Source organism: Lingula anatina, chromosome 1, assembly GCF_051362555.1.
Source record: "Lingula anatina isolate TDL-2025a chromosome 1, LinAna3.0, whole genome shotgun sequence".
Taxonomy (NCBI): Eukaryota; Metazoa; Brachiopoda; class Lingulata; order Lingulida; family Lingulidae; genus Lingula; species Lingula anatina.
Window position 1 is genome coordinate 37214767 of NC_141767.1, and position 16646 is coordinate 37231412.

Here is a 16646-nt window from a genome sequence, read left to right on the forward strand (position 1 = left end):
CCTGTGATGGCATCCTTATATACCGTGACAAGCACTATTTATTTACCACAAAGTTTGTACTACTGGTACCCCAAGAGCTGCACATTGTTTATCTTTTATCTCTGCATTTTAATGTTTTATTTACAGTAAAGTCTGTGGATTTTTCATACAAAAACAATCAAATTTTAATGTAAATGGAATAAAGAGATTTAACTCACTGGCCAGGTAATAATTTTCAGAATGAGAAATAACTGTTAAGTATTTGTTAAGAACAATTGCCAAACAGGGAAAACTTTGGGAAGGTCAAGAGACAAGTCTTTGCATTGCTTTGAAGCTGTTTTTTCAAACCTTAAAGATTTGTTATATGTGTGTAAGATTGTTGAGTAATTGAAAATTAATTATACAAAAGGGAATAAAAATCGTGTGTCATCATGTTATGGTCATCATGTTATTTAAACATGAGTTCTAATATATTTTTATTGAATTAAAAAAGAAAATGCATTTTTATAAGCACATTTTATATTCTGGGATAAAATCTGGGATAATTTGATAAATATGTGTGGTTTTCATTTACTTAAAACATTCAGTTAAAATGATAAAAAAAATTGTGTTAAGGTAATAAATTTACACTAAAACAGCATAAATCTGACATTCACTGCTACTACACTAAAATTAAATATTTGTGTATAACATAATTACTAGTACTCCTCAGATACATTATCTGAGATATATAACCACATGAATGGTTTTTTAAAACTATTAAACATATTAAAATACATTAAAGCTATGTTATGGAATGTTTCATACTCCATGATTGTAAATTGTAAAAAAAAAAAAAAAGCATTTTTGAGTTCGGCACATCTGTTGGCGTCACTCCTGTAACAATTGCCTTCATTTCAATATGTCATTGCTTGTCCTCCTGTGAATGAACATCTTACAAAACAATCATTTGGCTTGAATCTGTCATGGCTCCAGCACTGTTTCCATGTCCGTGTCTCTTTTAATTAACTCCTTTCTTAAAGGGTTGATATTTGATATAGAAATGCCAATCAGCAGAAGATGTATTTTCTACATTATTAGCATCACTGTCACAAATCAATTAAAATATGACATACATTGTGTGATATTAAGTACCTTCATTAAATGATGGTCATTTTTTAGTTTCTGTGATACATTTTTCATCAGAAGTTTTTCTGCTGGTTAAGAATGTATAAATAATGTATATCCGTATATATGGAAGAACCGGTTAACAATTTTTATTAGTTATGTACTTGATATTATGTTTTGCTGGTTATTTAATCTGGTGTTATTTCAATGTTGGTTACATAAACCGCACTGCCATTTTGCTTCTGTTCTGTCATTTCTTCTTGATTAGGTGGGTGGCCATTTTTAGTGGGCGATTCTTTTCCATTTTTATGAGAATGCTTCTTTGAACTTTTTGAATCTTCTTTGGCTCCTTTGAATTTCACAGTTTTGCCTTTCTCCATGCCACCGAAGAAGAACTTGTCGTTATATGCTGGAGAACCCGAGGTATGACTTCCCACTGATGTGGGGGATGCTGCACGTGAAAGATACTGCAACCTGGCTTCTTCATATCTCTTCTTTCTAAAAAAAGGAAAAAAATCATTTGTTATAATGCAAGTTATTCTCTCATTACAATAGAACATAAGGAATGAAATTATTCTGAATTTATCCAGAATACTGTATATTTGAGTGTTGTATTCCTGCACCCAGCCCCCAGCCCATGTTGGTGCTTGCATTGTCAGACTTTTTTTTGTAAATGTAGGTCCACTTTCATTTCATCAACTTATTTCAAAGTTTGTGAACCACAATGGCAGAAAAATGTAACTTACTGTAATGAGATTATACAACAGAAGATTTGCAATGGAAATTGTTGTAGATGATGGACTGTCAGATTTGACTCTCATGAGAATCATAATCATGCCTTTTTTAATGCTTTGCACAGCTGATTCAGAAAAAGTGAAAGATGAAATTTATTTTAACGTGTCTTTAAAATTATAAATATCTTTGAAATATTGGCAAACAAGATGCATTTAAGTGCATATTACTGCAAGGAATACTCACCGCCTGTTTAATATACATATTCCAGCAATAATGGAGGCAGCTATCAGGATTGCTGCACCTGCTATGCCAACGACAACTAAAAAAGATGGAAATACAGACGTCTTGAGATTTAGGCCATAGTGAATTTTTTGTAGTTGTTGTTTTTAAAGTATTATGTTATCTTGTTGTAGACATTTTTTTACATTCTTTTGTCCCTTCTGTATATTACTCACCTAACAACAAAATTTACCTTCATGTGAGAAGGGAAATCATATGTTGTTAGCCTAGCAACAGGATACCTTTCAGGCAAGCTTTTGTTAAGATAATTTTGGCCCTCATTTTATATATGAAGGTATTTTTGTGTGTGCACACTGTATATATATATATATGTACACAATAAGAAGGTGTCATATTGGGGCAACTTTGCTTGGTCTCCTCATTCACTCATTCACATTCATGTTTTGAGGCAACCAATGTTACACAGCCTCTTATGTGCTTCTAATTGGTTGGATCATTACTGACCAGTTTCAAGACAATTTAGTTTTAAAACATTAAGTTCAATTTTACAAAAATAAAAATCTTCATATTCATGGCCATATTTAATTTTAGCCCATGTACTGTATATCCAGATATCCACAGAAAAGCACTCCCACCCTAAGCTGAAATCAAACTAGGAAATTGCAAAGGTAGCCAGCAGGCCAGTTCAGTTAACATTTCTGATATATTGGTAAACGTCTAAGCACATGCTGGTTTTTAAAGACATCAAATAGGCTCGGAAACTCTGGGTGTCCAAATACTATTGACGTGATTATGTCCGAAATGAAAATCTTCCAAGCTATTAGCACTACGTGATGGCACTGTGTGAGAATAAAAAATGTCCAAGAATCTATATGGGGTGGGGGTAACTTTTCAATGACAAAGGCATAACTCTGTGTGGTTGGAATGTCATCTTTAAGAGAGCAATGAAAAAGTTATTGTTGTGCAATAGACTGTAGAGAGAAAACGAGCAGAAAAATATTTGTGCATTGATGTTATGCTTAGTTGTTAGACATTGGACTATCTTCGATGATTCCAGTTGAAATTGAATGTCTTCCATTTGTAATTGGGGGAGGGAGGCCAGATTTAGAATAAAAAAGGAATTTCAAAATAAAATAATGTAAATAAGAGAGTATTATTGCAATATAGTTTTGACCCCATGTTCATCTATCATTCTTTGCTTGTGCATCATCTCTAATCAAAATATAGTTATATGTTCATACTTACTAACTATTATAGTTTCTGTTCCTATGTAGGTACTGCTGGTTGTAGTCACCCCAGGTAGTATGGTAGTAGTAGTAGCCATGTTGCAGAATAAGTATCCTTCCTATAATCTTTCACCTGTATATGGTCTTTCACTACAGTTGATGAAAGGGGCTGAGCTTGGGTAATGTTGCAATGACTGCTTTACTAAGCCCATATAATCATCTCTAATCACTTATCGTCAGTGGTGTTGATCAATATCTTCTAGTACTTCCATGGACCAAGTGACAGCATGGTATTCAGTGTGGTATTTGGTTCACTGCATGGCATTTGACCACTCCTTATTGATTTGATCTGCCAGGAAGGCCCCTTTCAGAGGTCACTAACTGTAGAGGTCTGAAATCAAGTATGATATAAGGGTATACAATTACAGAAAATGGAGTATTCTGAACACATGGCCCTTTTGAACCAATGTCACTGAACTCTTATTTCTATATACAGATGCAGTTTGCACTCAGCTAAATTTATCCTATTGTTGTGGCAGTGAAGCCTTTAAAGGTCAACATGTTTTTGACATGTATTTTCCATTTTAAATTCACTGAAAATAAGTCTCCAATGAACATCATCAGAAAACTATAGATTTCCAACTAACAACATGATTTACCATCCTCAAAATCTCTTTAAAGCAGCCCTGTGGCCAGCAATTTCAAAGGTGGTTATTTTTTGAAATAGTGTACCTTTTTACTCCAAAACTTGTGTGTGTTCATAGAAACCGTAAATCAAATTTTGATTCAGTGGGGAACTTTCCTGGCCAAAATGTTATTCATTTAAATCAAACAAGCCTACCTACGAGCCTGCAATTACTTGTTTCTTCTTGGTATTACAGATTGCAAAAGAGATATGGAGTAGTCCTTTGGCATTTGAAAATGAGTGTTGCTTTGAGAAACGGAAAAATTAGCACACCAATGTGATACATTGCTGTTTTGATGGATATGACCTTAAGAAAATACCAAGTTGAACACAGAAGAAACGTGATTCCATTCAATGTGATACATGCTACTGAATATACCCTTTATTATGTAGAATTTTAAAAGAAAAGTTATTATACAGTATAGGCTCTGTCAGTCAGTGATCATGTAGAATATCTCCAAGATGTCTGCCACGTACCAAGTCAGCAAAGTATTGAACCACCTGAAAATAATCCCAGTCAGTGATAATTCCTATAGGACTGTAGCCCCACCCTTCTGTTTACAAGTACTATAACTTACCTTTGGTTGAAGCTAACTTTGCAGAAATGTTAGATGATAAAAGCCAGCAAAATTGATCAGTGGCTGTTTCCAAGTAAAGTTACCCATGAAACAAAGCATTTGTGTTAACCTATTTCACCAAAAACTACCTTAACTTCCCCTTACCTTACAGTTACGCCTCTTGAATGCACACTTTTCCGCCAACTCTCTTCAAATGTATTTACTCAGTGGACAAAGCACAACAATAACTATCAAGTGTTTGGGTAGGATTGTATTACTTATACGTTACAACAAAGCCACTGTGGTATTTCCCAGTAGTAATACACTTGAAAGGCACATGGTTGGTCAAGATTGTTGAATCAAAGTCTAAAAGAATCTAGCCGTTTAGATTTCTCCTATTTATTAACATACCTATAATCCTCGTCTCTATTCAGACAGGTCATTGTATTTGGCGGAAGGCTTGGGGACATTGGATGTTAAGCAAAGGGGGGCATTGTGGTGTGAATATAATTATATAACATATGATTAAATGGGACCTGTCCAGATTTATCAATCGATGTGTAGAAGGTGTGGTTGTTTACCAGGGGTGACTAACCATGAGTGATAGTCCTCAAGTAATGATATGTATCAAGACTTTTGTAAAATTGACATGGGGGCCACACCCAACATTAAAAAATGGGTAGTTTATGCAGTATTGGCAATCTTTTGCCTTTAAATCAAATTTTCATTGAATTTTGTTTAAATGTTATATTGATTGAGAAAGTATGACACTATGTTAGCAATAGACTACAAAAAGCTTCAGTGTCAGTATAAGGTCCCTAGCAGTAATCCAATAACACAGGCTAAAAGCATACAATACTCTATAGTTGAATACTGGCTGATAAGTGGTTGTAGACAAATTCAAAGCAATTGCAGTAATGGAATATTTTTCCGTTAATTTGGAAGTGAGGAGAAAGCAGAATGCTATAGTGACCACTTCCTAATCGGATTTTAAATTGAGAGATAAAAGAGGTAACTCAGGCCTTTCTCTTTTGTCAATTTTTTCACATTCTCTGATGCTGCTGTCTGCATGGAATGGTGGGAAAAGGTGGTCAGACATTCACAGTGGCCTTTCTATAACCCAATTAGCACTGTTAGCATTAACAGTAAATGCACGCTTAGAACTGTTTCAACTTTTGTCCTCAAGTGCTCTTCCTGCATAGAAATTTCTTGCCTATTAATTCACTATAATAATAATATGGATATAGCATTGATTATAATGTTTTTTTCACATCTGGCAAATTTACCTTTATGCATCATGCCAAAATAGGTATATCAGGTAATTAATAAGAAAATAAAATTTGTGTTTTTACAATAAAGTTTTTATTTTAAAACATTTAAATGATACATTATATATGAGTTTATAGATAACTATAAAAATGTTGTAAAAATGAGGAAATGGCATGGATGATTTTAATGTTATACTCAACAAATACACAGTTGTGTAAAAAGCCAATTCCACACCTAAAAATGTCATCAAAATTAATACTCTTTTGAGTCATTACACGTATGTCTCTCAAATTCGTGTACTGAACTTCAAATAATTATTTTGGAGTCCCTTTTGGAAATTTATTGTTTTTTGTTTTTGTTATTGTTTTTGGAAACTTATTGTCAGCAGCACACTGTGGCAGTCATCTGAAATGGACCCAATGCATTAGGACACATGATGTCTGCATCCCCATATGTGGTGTTATTATCACCTACTCTCTCTAGAAAACTCATGAAAATGCACAACTTTTCTAAGTGCTGAACAATATTTTGAAAATTGATGCTATATGAGAGAAATGCCTTCTAGTGCTTCTTTTACAGTTACTCATTCTTAGTCTTAGTCTTAATTATAGACATCAGTAAATACAATGAAACTATAATTTTACTCTGGAAAAAAATGCTTACTTAAGATACAGTAACACATTAGTCTTAGCTATAGGCACCAGTATATGGCCTTAGAATGGTATTGTCCATTCTGGAACTATTTATGCAGTCTTATTTTTTCATTTATGTTCCAAATGACAAAAATAAGAAAATGATATATTTCATTCAGTAATATGGTCAATTTTTTTGTTTGCCTTCATGTGAAAGAGCATTTTTAAGTTGACCCAAATCTTCAAAGCTATTGTTCACACACGCACACAGACACATGATACTGCAAAACTGAATCTTTTTATTTCTAAAGGTATGAGTCATAAAGGTAATTACAGTGTCCCTTCATATACATCTCCCTGTTAAAAAATGGAAAAACATTTTAGTGTGGCTGGTGTGAAAAAAATACAAAGAAAATGTATCACAGGAAAGTGAATGATAAATGATATGAAAATGAAATTAATTAAAACATTTACCCTTCCTGCAATGTACAACTTAGACTTTGCATATCTGTACACAAACATCCAGAGTTAAAATGCATTTTTTAAGCAAAATCCTTTCCTTACCTTTCAATCAATGATAATAATCCATGCTTCAGCAGATAAAATGCCTTAAAATATCCTAGATTTTGAGTTTTCCTGCACGTATTTGTGCATGTAATGCCCTGCCTCACTGCAACACTAAACTGAATACATTATCACATTATCAGCAGCATGTCTCCCTGGTGCTTTACATTTTCAACCTGCACATGCTTGCACATTGCAATTGCTTAGACTAATCAGAGAATTGAGCTCAACAGACATTTGCAACACTAGGAAAGTTAAGATACCCCCCCCCCCCCCCCCCCGAACAATGCTGCATATTGGTGTATTCTGAAATAAATAAAATCTGCTTCTGTGCAACTTTTTTTTTAAACTGTGCTGGGTTGGATCTACCACCTGCCAGGGGTCTCTGTAGTTTTTTTTTTTTTTTTTTTTTTTTTTTCAAAATAAAGTAAAAGACCCCTGTGAGATTTGAGCCCCCCTTCCCCCCTGGTGCTGCTGTTGATGCAAAATAGTAGAATATGTATTTTAGTCTACATAGGGGTCTAGTTCCTTTTATAGTGTAAAATCCACAAGAAAAGAAATGAAATGTGCAATATCTCATAATTTGTTTCAGCTGCTGAGCTCCTTGGCATAACTACTAAGCTGTTGCAAAGGCAACACCATGAATATAAAAAAAGAAAGAAAAGAAAAAACCTCATTAACTTTTTTATCACAGAAAGGCTGCTAGTCACTACACAATGAAAATAAGAGATAGAATCAAGTCATTAGGCAAGCAAAAAAAGGTCCATCAGACACTATTCAGAATAAAATGAGATACTTATGAAGACTAAACAGGAATCAAGGAAAATTCCCAAGGGAATACTTTGTGTTAAGTGGCAGGAAAGTGAATATCACCTCATTTGTTCTGCATTGGATACATTGTAATGAACATCTTTCTGGGATGTTAGTCTTGCAAGGTTTTTGCATTAGTTTATCATGGTGTGTTCTCTTGTGAGAATTATTATTGCTTGTGTTTTAGTTTCTGTTATGTGGCCTATACTTCTGTTATATTTGCAAGTCCACACAGACTCGTCGAATCATTAGAAAAGATGTTCTGGATAACAATGAGCAGTACAAAAAGAACAAAAGATTGTGATTCTATACAATATGTCTTACATGATTAAGCAATTCTGTTATTATTGGCATTAGCCTAGGGTAAATTTTTTTTAATCAAAATAAGGCACCTTTAAAACATCCAAATACTTCATTAGCAGTGAACTCTGTGTTAAAATTTGAAGTCACACATGGAAGCATTAATGAATTTCAGAAAAGAACAGTAAGATTTTTAAATGGTCTAGAGAATACATTGCAATATAGATTTTTGATTTTTCTTTTCAAGTGATGCTGACATTGGTGGGCATAAAGGAAAAAGCATCGGAAGTGTAACAGTTTACTATAATCAAAATCTATTTCATCGACTTTTTCCCTGCAATAATTTGTCCCCTGTGCCTTTATCTGACAAAAACAGAAATCAGGTTTTTAGTGCAAATGCTTCTTCATTACAAATAAATATATATAATACGATCTATAGGAAGACACTTCATAGTTTCTAGATGTATGATTTGTTAATGGCAATTATTTTGTCATAGAATGATGCCTAGGGATATGAGGCGTGCTGATGCCTATACTGGATTGTGCAGATAAATAACGTCATCTTGGCTACAAAGGATGATGCTGAACACTTCAAGTTCTCATTAATCACATCTCTCGAGACCTATATATTCAGATCCGAGGTGGTCCGTATATCCCAGAATGAGAGCCATACAACTGATTCCTCACTAATTCCACATCACTTTGATACTCCGAGCTTGGCCCAGTGTCCGATGGGGATGATGTCGTCACAATGATATCGGGGATGCGTGAATTATCGTAAAGATTCCCACTGCTGTAATGATATGGCCTTTTCCCGGTGTTTTTATAGTGTGATAAAGGAGGGTTCCAGTCAGTGTGATCTGGGTTTCTATATCTTTTCTTCACAACTTTAGCATACAGGCTGTCTATATCACTCCGCGTGCCTGCTTCGGATGGTGAATTATTGGCATAGATGGATGTAGCATTGTCACTGTCATACACCCTGCGACTTGATGCTGGAGTCAAGGTGGATGGGGTCAAGGTTATGTCCTCATAACTATAATTTTTCCAGTTACCTCGTGGGTTGTTTGCAGGGAAGTGTTTTTCATAGTTGACAGCTGCTGCAGGACTGTCGTACATTTTGATGTAGTCTTGATTCCTGGGTAATGGCTGCAATACGATGTCATCATAGGTCGTTGGCTTGTCATCCTCCAGGTTAGAAAATACAATGTCATCATTAGAAAATGCTGCATTGACCTTCCCCTCCAGTTTACGTCTGTGCTCCTCCATTTCCTTCTTGGTGATATTTCTCCTGTAAATGGTCATTAAATAATATATATTAATGGGTTAAAAAGAAAGTGAGAAGTGAAATTTATAAAGCATACTTTGATGAATTCAGACAAATAAATCAACTGAAAGTCATAGTCAGTTTGCCTGTTGTCTTTATCATATAAATAGTGCTGGTTTCACAAATTGTCATAATTTTCTTTCTTTTTTTACTTATATATAATTAGATTTTTCTGATTTTAATGTCTCTGAAATTGGAGAAACTAGGCCAGCATTAAAATATTTTCAGTTTTACTTTATTGTTCCATACCTTTTACGGACAGCAAAGCTTATCCCCACTATGACTGCAACAATCACCAGTAGAGCCACAGCACTGCCAATACCTATCCCTAGAAAGGCATTGAAGTATTTAATTTAATTCATTCTCTGTGCGTACTTTAGTCAGTAAGGGTTCCTATCTCTTTCAAAAAAAATTATTTGATTATTAAAACATATAATTTTTTTGAAATTACAAACAAAAAGCCATTGCATACTGAATGATATACATTAGAAGTCAATTAAAAGAAAGTATATTGTGTGGATTTGTCTGCATGAAAATAGGACTAGTTTTGAATTAGCAGAGACACATTCATTGTGAGTAAAAGCTGATTAATATGTGTGTGTGTGTGTGTGTGTGTGAAGTCATTTGCTGTTTTGTTAAACATACAACAAATATTTTTTTCACAGCATGCTTAATGTTCCATCCAAAAGGAAAATAAATCACGTTTAACCATCTTCCTATGGTTTCTTGACACTTACATAACCCTGTGTGATTTTCGTCACCACTTCTAGTCTTTTCACCATCTTGAAAATTTGATGGAGCTTCATCGCCTTTTGTTCTCACTGTAGTCTTATCCTCAGCAACATCGATCCCCCCAGCAGTATCCAGAGAGGTGGGGCTGAGTGGAGGACGTTCTGTTGGTGCCACGGTGCTGGTGGTCACCACTGGTGTGGTGGGCACCACCATTCTAGTGGTGCTGGTGGAAATGGGTGCATTGCTCCAACAATTTACTGACAATGGCCTGAGGTTGTTATAAGCTGGAATATGATGGTGAATATGATTTTTATCATTTGCAAGTTGGTTGCGTGGATACTCCATGTGTATACAATGAATAGGGTAATTATGGGCATAACGTTTTTTGTAGCTCATTACCATAATAGTCAAGCATGGTCAGATTATCAAACATATCAGATAAAATAGCCACTTGTATATAAGAATGAAAGGTGCTGATGCATTGTTTTCAGAAATGCTTTGTTTTTAAAATTATACTTATTGTAATAGGTTTTTAAGCAAGATTATGCATGACTATGTTGCAATTTATAAATAAATAAAAATGTCCTGTGTGCAGAAATTGGAAAAAAAAGAAAACTCATATATTTAATTTTTTACGTACCTCTATACTGGATCCATAACCAGGAGTCAAAATCTGATGACTTGTCCTGAAACTCTAAGTAAATCTGTACAGGTCCAGTCTCAAATTTTGTCCATTGTTCATCATTATTTTCACATGTGAAGTTTTGGCTAAAGCCATTAGAACTTTTGATATTAAGATTCTGTCCACAGCGACTGGCTATGCTTTTTTCAAAGGAAATGTCAGAGATTTGCAGCATCAAGATTCCATTGGTTGGCAGGTTGATGTTACAGTTACAAATTTGTGGCCCAGTGGAAGGTGAAGACTGGCTAGACTGCCTTATTATGTGGCCCTCTGATTCATTGTTGGCAGTAAAGATGCTGCACATAGATTTCATTTCACTGTCTGGAATAAGAGAATGTTATTTTTCAATACATTCGATATATATTCATTAACTATCATAGTAGTTCTTTGACTTGAACAATCATAATAAAATAATTACAAAAACACCAGTTTCAAATTGATGGAAAATTTCTGCTTTTCAATCACCAACAAGGTGGTCTATATAATCTAGTATAGTCTCCTAAATCATTAACTGCACAGGAAACCATCTCAGATACATTGAAACCTGTTAGAAAACGTGGGAAAAATGGTAAAACATTACAGGAGATCATGAAATTTTGTTCATTGAGCATTTCTGCTGCAAAATACCATGGTACCTATGTGGAATAACAATCCATCTAGAAAGTACATAAAAGTACACTAAAATTCATTGACCTCTGTATGTACTGTGCATATAACAAGATTTGCAGTATGGTAGTGGATGTAGTACGAGTGTGAAAAGTACAGAACCTGAGGTTCTGTCATTGCCAGTGGTACCTTCATTAATATTTTTCAGATTGCTTGAAACATGGGCTCTTGTATGGTACATTTGCGACTAATTACAGTACCATTATCCACCAGTCTTAATACAATCTATTGGCACTGTTTCAACTTGATACATGCACAATAACCACTAGTTTACCTTGGCTGAATGATATATATATAGCAGTGTGAGGTAATTGAGCTTAAAATGTCTTTTAGAAAAAAAAATACGTAGCAAGCTAGTTTTTTTCCTGGTTGAAAAGCAATTATGGTAAACAAAGTAATCACCATAGATTGAGTTTGTCCATGGTACATGTGTAACACAGATGATACAATTCCCTAAAGGACTTGGGGTTGAGGGGGAGCCAGGTTGCCTTTCGTGGCATTCAGTCTTATAAGTTTATTAATTCACCATAATTCAACTTACAAGGTATGCACTCATAGTCCACTGACACAAAGTCGCTGAAGTCAGCAGAGCAAGCGCTTGCTCCTGGATACTGTATCTGATCAATAACATAGGGACTGTTGCACTGACTTCGCTTGCGGCAGGCCTGGAGTAGCTGGGAGTACAACGAGGGTTGTACTTCTTGCATTGGGCTCATACAGGCCTCTTCTGAACCTGGAGGACAGCATCTCTGTAGGGAATTGTCGCAGGGGTCACTTGCACCATAACTGACATCTTTCACATTTACCAGTTCCCTGTGTTCACAATTCATGGATGCTTGGAAGCCATAACAAGTGTAGCCTCGCTTCCTTGTCACTGCTGAAATGTGAAAATACATAGATTTGAACACAATGTTTAGTTTTTTTTTTTAATTAATATTTTCATGATGTGACATGCAATTTGATATAGAATACCATTTGGTGAAAAAGATCCCCCTTATGACGTGTTGTGAAAAATATTATTTAGGATGATGTGTTTATAAAGATCATAATAAATTGCTGTGGTTTTAGTTATCTTCAAATAGGCTTACCTGAACAATATTATAATTTTTTCATTTTATCTTTTTATGCATTAATTAAAAATGCTTTTTTTACTAATACAGAAGTGGGTGGAATTCTAATTTCAAGAAGTATAAGCATCTTGCCTGAAATTTTTTTAAATGTTCATAGGACAGTGGACATGCTTGATGTCTGTGATTTTGGTGCTGATGGAATATTAGCATTATATGCAGAAAAACTTTGTCAGAAATTTAATATTGCATTAATTTTTCTCAGGATATCTTCATGACCATCCCAGAGAGGGAAGAAACCAATGTATGCGAGAAATAGTATTGGTCCCTTGAATGCTGAGGTTATTTTTTTCTGAAAGAAGACATTGATGAAATAGCAATTACAGAGTTGCCAATAAATTTGCCATCTGCTTGACTGATTACAGCGGACATGCAGTGTCTTGATCTCCACTCAGTCAGGCAAAGCACCTCTTTGCAAATGAACTACGAACCATGATGTTAATCAAACTGGTTTTGATCTGGTTTATCTTTTTCATTGTGAGTGCACCTTTGAATATTCTCATGATTTCTTTGTAGATAGGAACATTAACTTTATGATTGTTGATTGCAGAAATTCATTTTTTCCAATGCGTTTTTGCCATTCATGACAGCTGACATGCCTTGCTGTCCAAAGTGTACCAGTCGGTGCCAGTATTTTCCCTTATTTATTTAAAATGCCAAGGAGATTAACACAATTATTATGATAACGAATATATCTTTTAGGGTCAAAGGAACTAAGTGACATGCCACTAATTTGAAACATTCTCTCAGTAATACTTTTTCCGTCTTACTGGGGCCAGCAAGACATGACAATTCATTGGTGACAAGTTGCTGATCACCATCTTAACCACCTCATGCCATCAGATAGCATTATATGAGCTAGGGACACACAACATTCAGGTTTGTTCCTGTTTGCAGCAGGTCTATTTCATAAGCAATTAAGTGCCGTCCCTCTCATAAGACACAGAACAAACTCAGTGTTCATTTAACCAGATGAGTAAGGATAATTAAAAGATGGCATGTGCCTGAATTAATTAGTGGTACCCAATGGATAAGGTTAAATTTTGATGTCCAGAATGGAAAACAATAACAGAAAGAGTATTGTCTAACATCAGTTATTACAGAATATTAGTTAAAGAATATTCTATGACAGAATCCTTCTTGTTGATCTTTGCCAAAATGTTCACTAAAAATGTGGCCTGCTGCCCCTCCCATTAAATTGGCACCTTTGCAGGTGTTGGAGAATTGCGCTATTGGCGACAGGGTTTACTTATGGGTCTTAAACAGCCAGTGAGTCATGAAGAAATGTGATGATTGGTTTTCTAACAACCACCTTGTGAAACAAGGAAATGAGAAGATGGATTGAATGCACGATAGAAGTTGATATGATTCAGCATCAACGATAAGATGGTATGCCTTGCAGAACTGTGAGAAAATGGTTACTATGAATGTAGAAGTTTGTTTATAACCCCTTATATTGCTTTGAATTGTGTAGAAGTTAAATTTGCAGTGATCTCTAATTGAAAACATTATATCAGATACAAAAATATACAAGTGCATGTACTTGTGGAAATTTTGTGGTTTGTGAACTTCTCATCTTAAATAGTTCCATAAATAAGGTGGTGCTGTACTAGTTATAATGATACCTTTTTAAAAAAAATTCAACAGAGGTACATGTACATGAACCCAACTGCTGATGGTAGTAGGTTCTCTCTCTCTCTCTCTCTCTCTCTCTCTCTCTCTCATTGTTGTTTTGAAAATGGCTTTTAAGAATTTTACCATTAAGTTTTACCAAAAAATTCAAGGATCATGCAAACTTGGGCCTCTGTTTCACAAACCGTTCAGGATAATAAGCTAAAATCAGTTGTACTTAGTAACTTCATGCAGGACTGCTATAAATTCTAAGCAAGTGAATATGGATTTTAGAAAGAATCTTAGGACCATGTTATTTTCCTAAGCTAATGGATTGAAAGTTTCTTGGCTTGTGTTTGATAATTTTCATATATGATCTTATTTTCTATTTTAAAACTAAGCTCTTACATGTACTGTAGCTCAAATTCACATACCAGTTCCTGTAGTTTGGTCATTGGTTCTTACTCTCTCTGGTGACAATAATTAAAACTACTGACGTACTAGTAAGTAGTTTGCCAGCTGCATTTATTGTGAGATGATCACCCTTCAAAGTATGTCGCAAAGTTGACTGAAAGTAATTGACTATCTGTGTACAGCAATTAAAGCCAAGCCCAAAAACTGAAGACATTTTGGAAAAGAAGTCCATTTGCTTAAGCGTATTATGTCACTACAAATATTTGCTGCTACAGTATTCTTTTTGATAGTTATTGTTTCTCCTTACCTTGTGTACAGGGGTGCAGAATTGCCAGCAGGAACAACAGCAGTATGCCCATAATCTTGTAGTCCAAATCTATGGCTCAGCAACTTTTTGCCCTTGTTGTTTGAGATGGGAACATGGCACTGTCAGTAAGTCGTTGGTGGGAAGAAAGATCACATGCAACTTCTGTAAATACTGGAGTATCTTCGTGCCATCATCAATGGTGGGTGTATCTATGTGTTTTCCTGCAGACTTAAGTATAGCATTGTAGTCTGTGTAATAGGTAAATGGTCTCAAGATAAATCACTGACGGATGACAAGGACCCATTACTGGGTGCTAGGTGAAACAGTGACTGGGTGACCTCTTCTGATTACCATATTGGGAGTTGCATGTGAGGAGTCCAAACATATGGCACCAGGCAGGCAGACAGGCATGGTGACACACACAAAAATGAAAGGACTCATCTGATATGAATTGCAGGAAAATCTATTAAATCTGACTTAAAAATGAGAAAAAAAATAAATTTTTAAAATTGTTCTGATCAAAAGTAATTTGCCTTGAAAAATTAAAAACTTTTTTGGTATGCTGTCAGATGTACAGTACTACTACATGTATGGTGTCAAAAAGGGATGGCAGATTTCCTTTTTTTCTTAAGTGGAGGTGGTAATCGCCATTCTTATGCCTACCCCAAGGAAAATTTAGTTGTAGAGAGTATAAAAATATGTGCATCTGTGGGCCTACTAGTAGGCATGTCTTTTTCTCATCTTTTGAAAAGTGATGGGGCTGGATCCAACTTTTAATAAATATTATGCAATCCTAATTTATTTATACATTTCCTAGTCTTTTCTGTATACCTTTCTTAAAACACTAATTACAAATCTACTGCCCCTAAACAGGCTTCATAAAGGTTTAAGTAATACATAAATAAAACATATGAGAGCAGGACAGTGTAGGATGGATGATTTCCTTCTTAAGGCAAGGGGTTGCCATCTCCTTGTGCATTTATGCATATTGTTTTTTTTTTTTTTTCAGTATTTGTTTGTAATGTTTCTAGGTATATCATTCTTTTGTTCATATTATGTTTGATGGGAGATCTGCACATTTTGGGTACTTATGATAACACCTTAAAGAGTGAGTGTAAATGGGCCTCCTTGTCCACACTCTCCCCCTCCCTGGGTTACCCTCATGCTTTCTTTTACTTAAATACATAGCATGTGTTTTGTCCTTTATATTTAAAGTGGGACCATTATGATGTTATCACAGCCCATTGGTCATTTAGACGAAGTGCTCACCTTTGTCTGAACAAAGAATAAAGAGAATGGAGGATAGAGATTCCTCAGATAAGAATCTCCCTGGTGTTAGAATAATATTATTGAGAAAATAGGTGTGACTAAGTTCGAGATTTTTGGTAGATATCTTACCAGGAATGTATTTTTTATTTTATTTTCTGTTTTTTTATTCCACTCTGTATCTCAGCAGTACTCTAGTTTGGATCAAACTGATGTGCCTTTTTTTGTGTGTGTGCCCCATAGCTCCTGTTTTTTAAGTAGTTTGGTAAAAATGTTAAGAAAATAGGTGTGATTAAGTTTTAGTTTTATGTGAGATATCTTGCCTGGAATGTTTCTGTTTTTATTAATTCTACTTTTTAAATGTAGCTGGATAGTATTCTGGATTTGGTTCAAAGTCATGTGGCTTATTT

General features: G+C 34.9%; 3 protein-coding genes across 3 annotated transcripts in view; 1 reads left to right on the forward strand and 2 right to left on the reverse strand.

The window, feature by feature from the left end:
- The window catches only part of LOC106162196 (activating signal cointegrator 1 complex subunit 3), a 158561-nt gene that overhangs the window by 124859 nt on the left and 17056 nt on the right, over positions 1–16646 (forward strand). The window lies entirely within an intron of this gene.
- On the reverse strand, positions 439–4704 carry LOC106180152 (uncharacterized). The gene is made up of 4 exons (XM_013564053.2): positions 4551–4704; positions 3307–3678; positions 2065–2140; positions 439–1584 (listed from the first exon to the last, which is right to left on the reverse strand). Exons 2-4 carry the CDS (start codon positions 3383–3385, stop codon positions 1275–1277), a joined length of 465 nt encoding a protein of 154 aa, XP_013419507.1. The 5' UTR covers positions 3386–3678; positions 4551–4704; the 3' UTR covers positions 439–1274.
- LOC106180149 (uncharacterized) lies at positions 6710–15320 on the reverse strand. Its single transcript, XM_013564044.2, has 6 exons — positions 14971–15320; positions 12053–12388; positions 10804–11166; positions 10169–10447; positions 9681–9759; positions 6710–9395 (listed from the first exon to the last, which is right to left on the reverse strand). Exons 1-6 carry the CDS (start codon positions 15020–15022, stop codon positions 8735–8737), a joined length of 1770 nt encoding a protein of 589 aa, XP_013419498.1. The 5' UTR covers positions 15023–15320; the 3' UTR covers positions 6710–8734.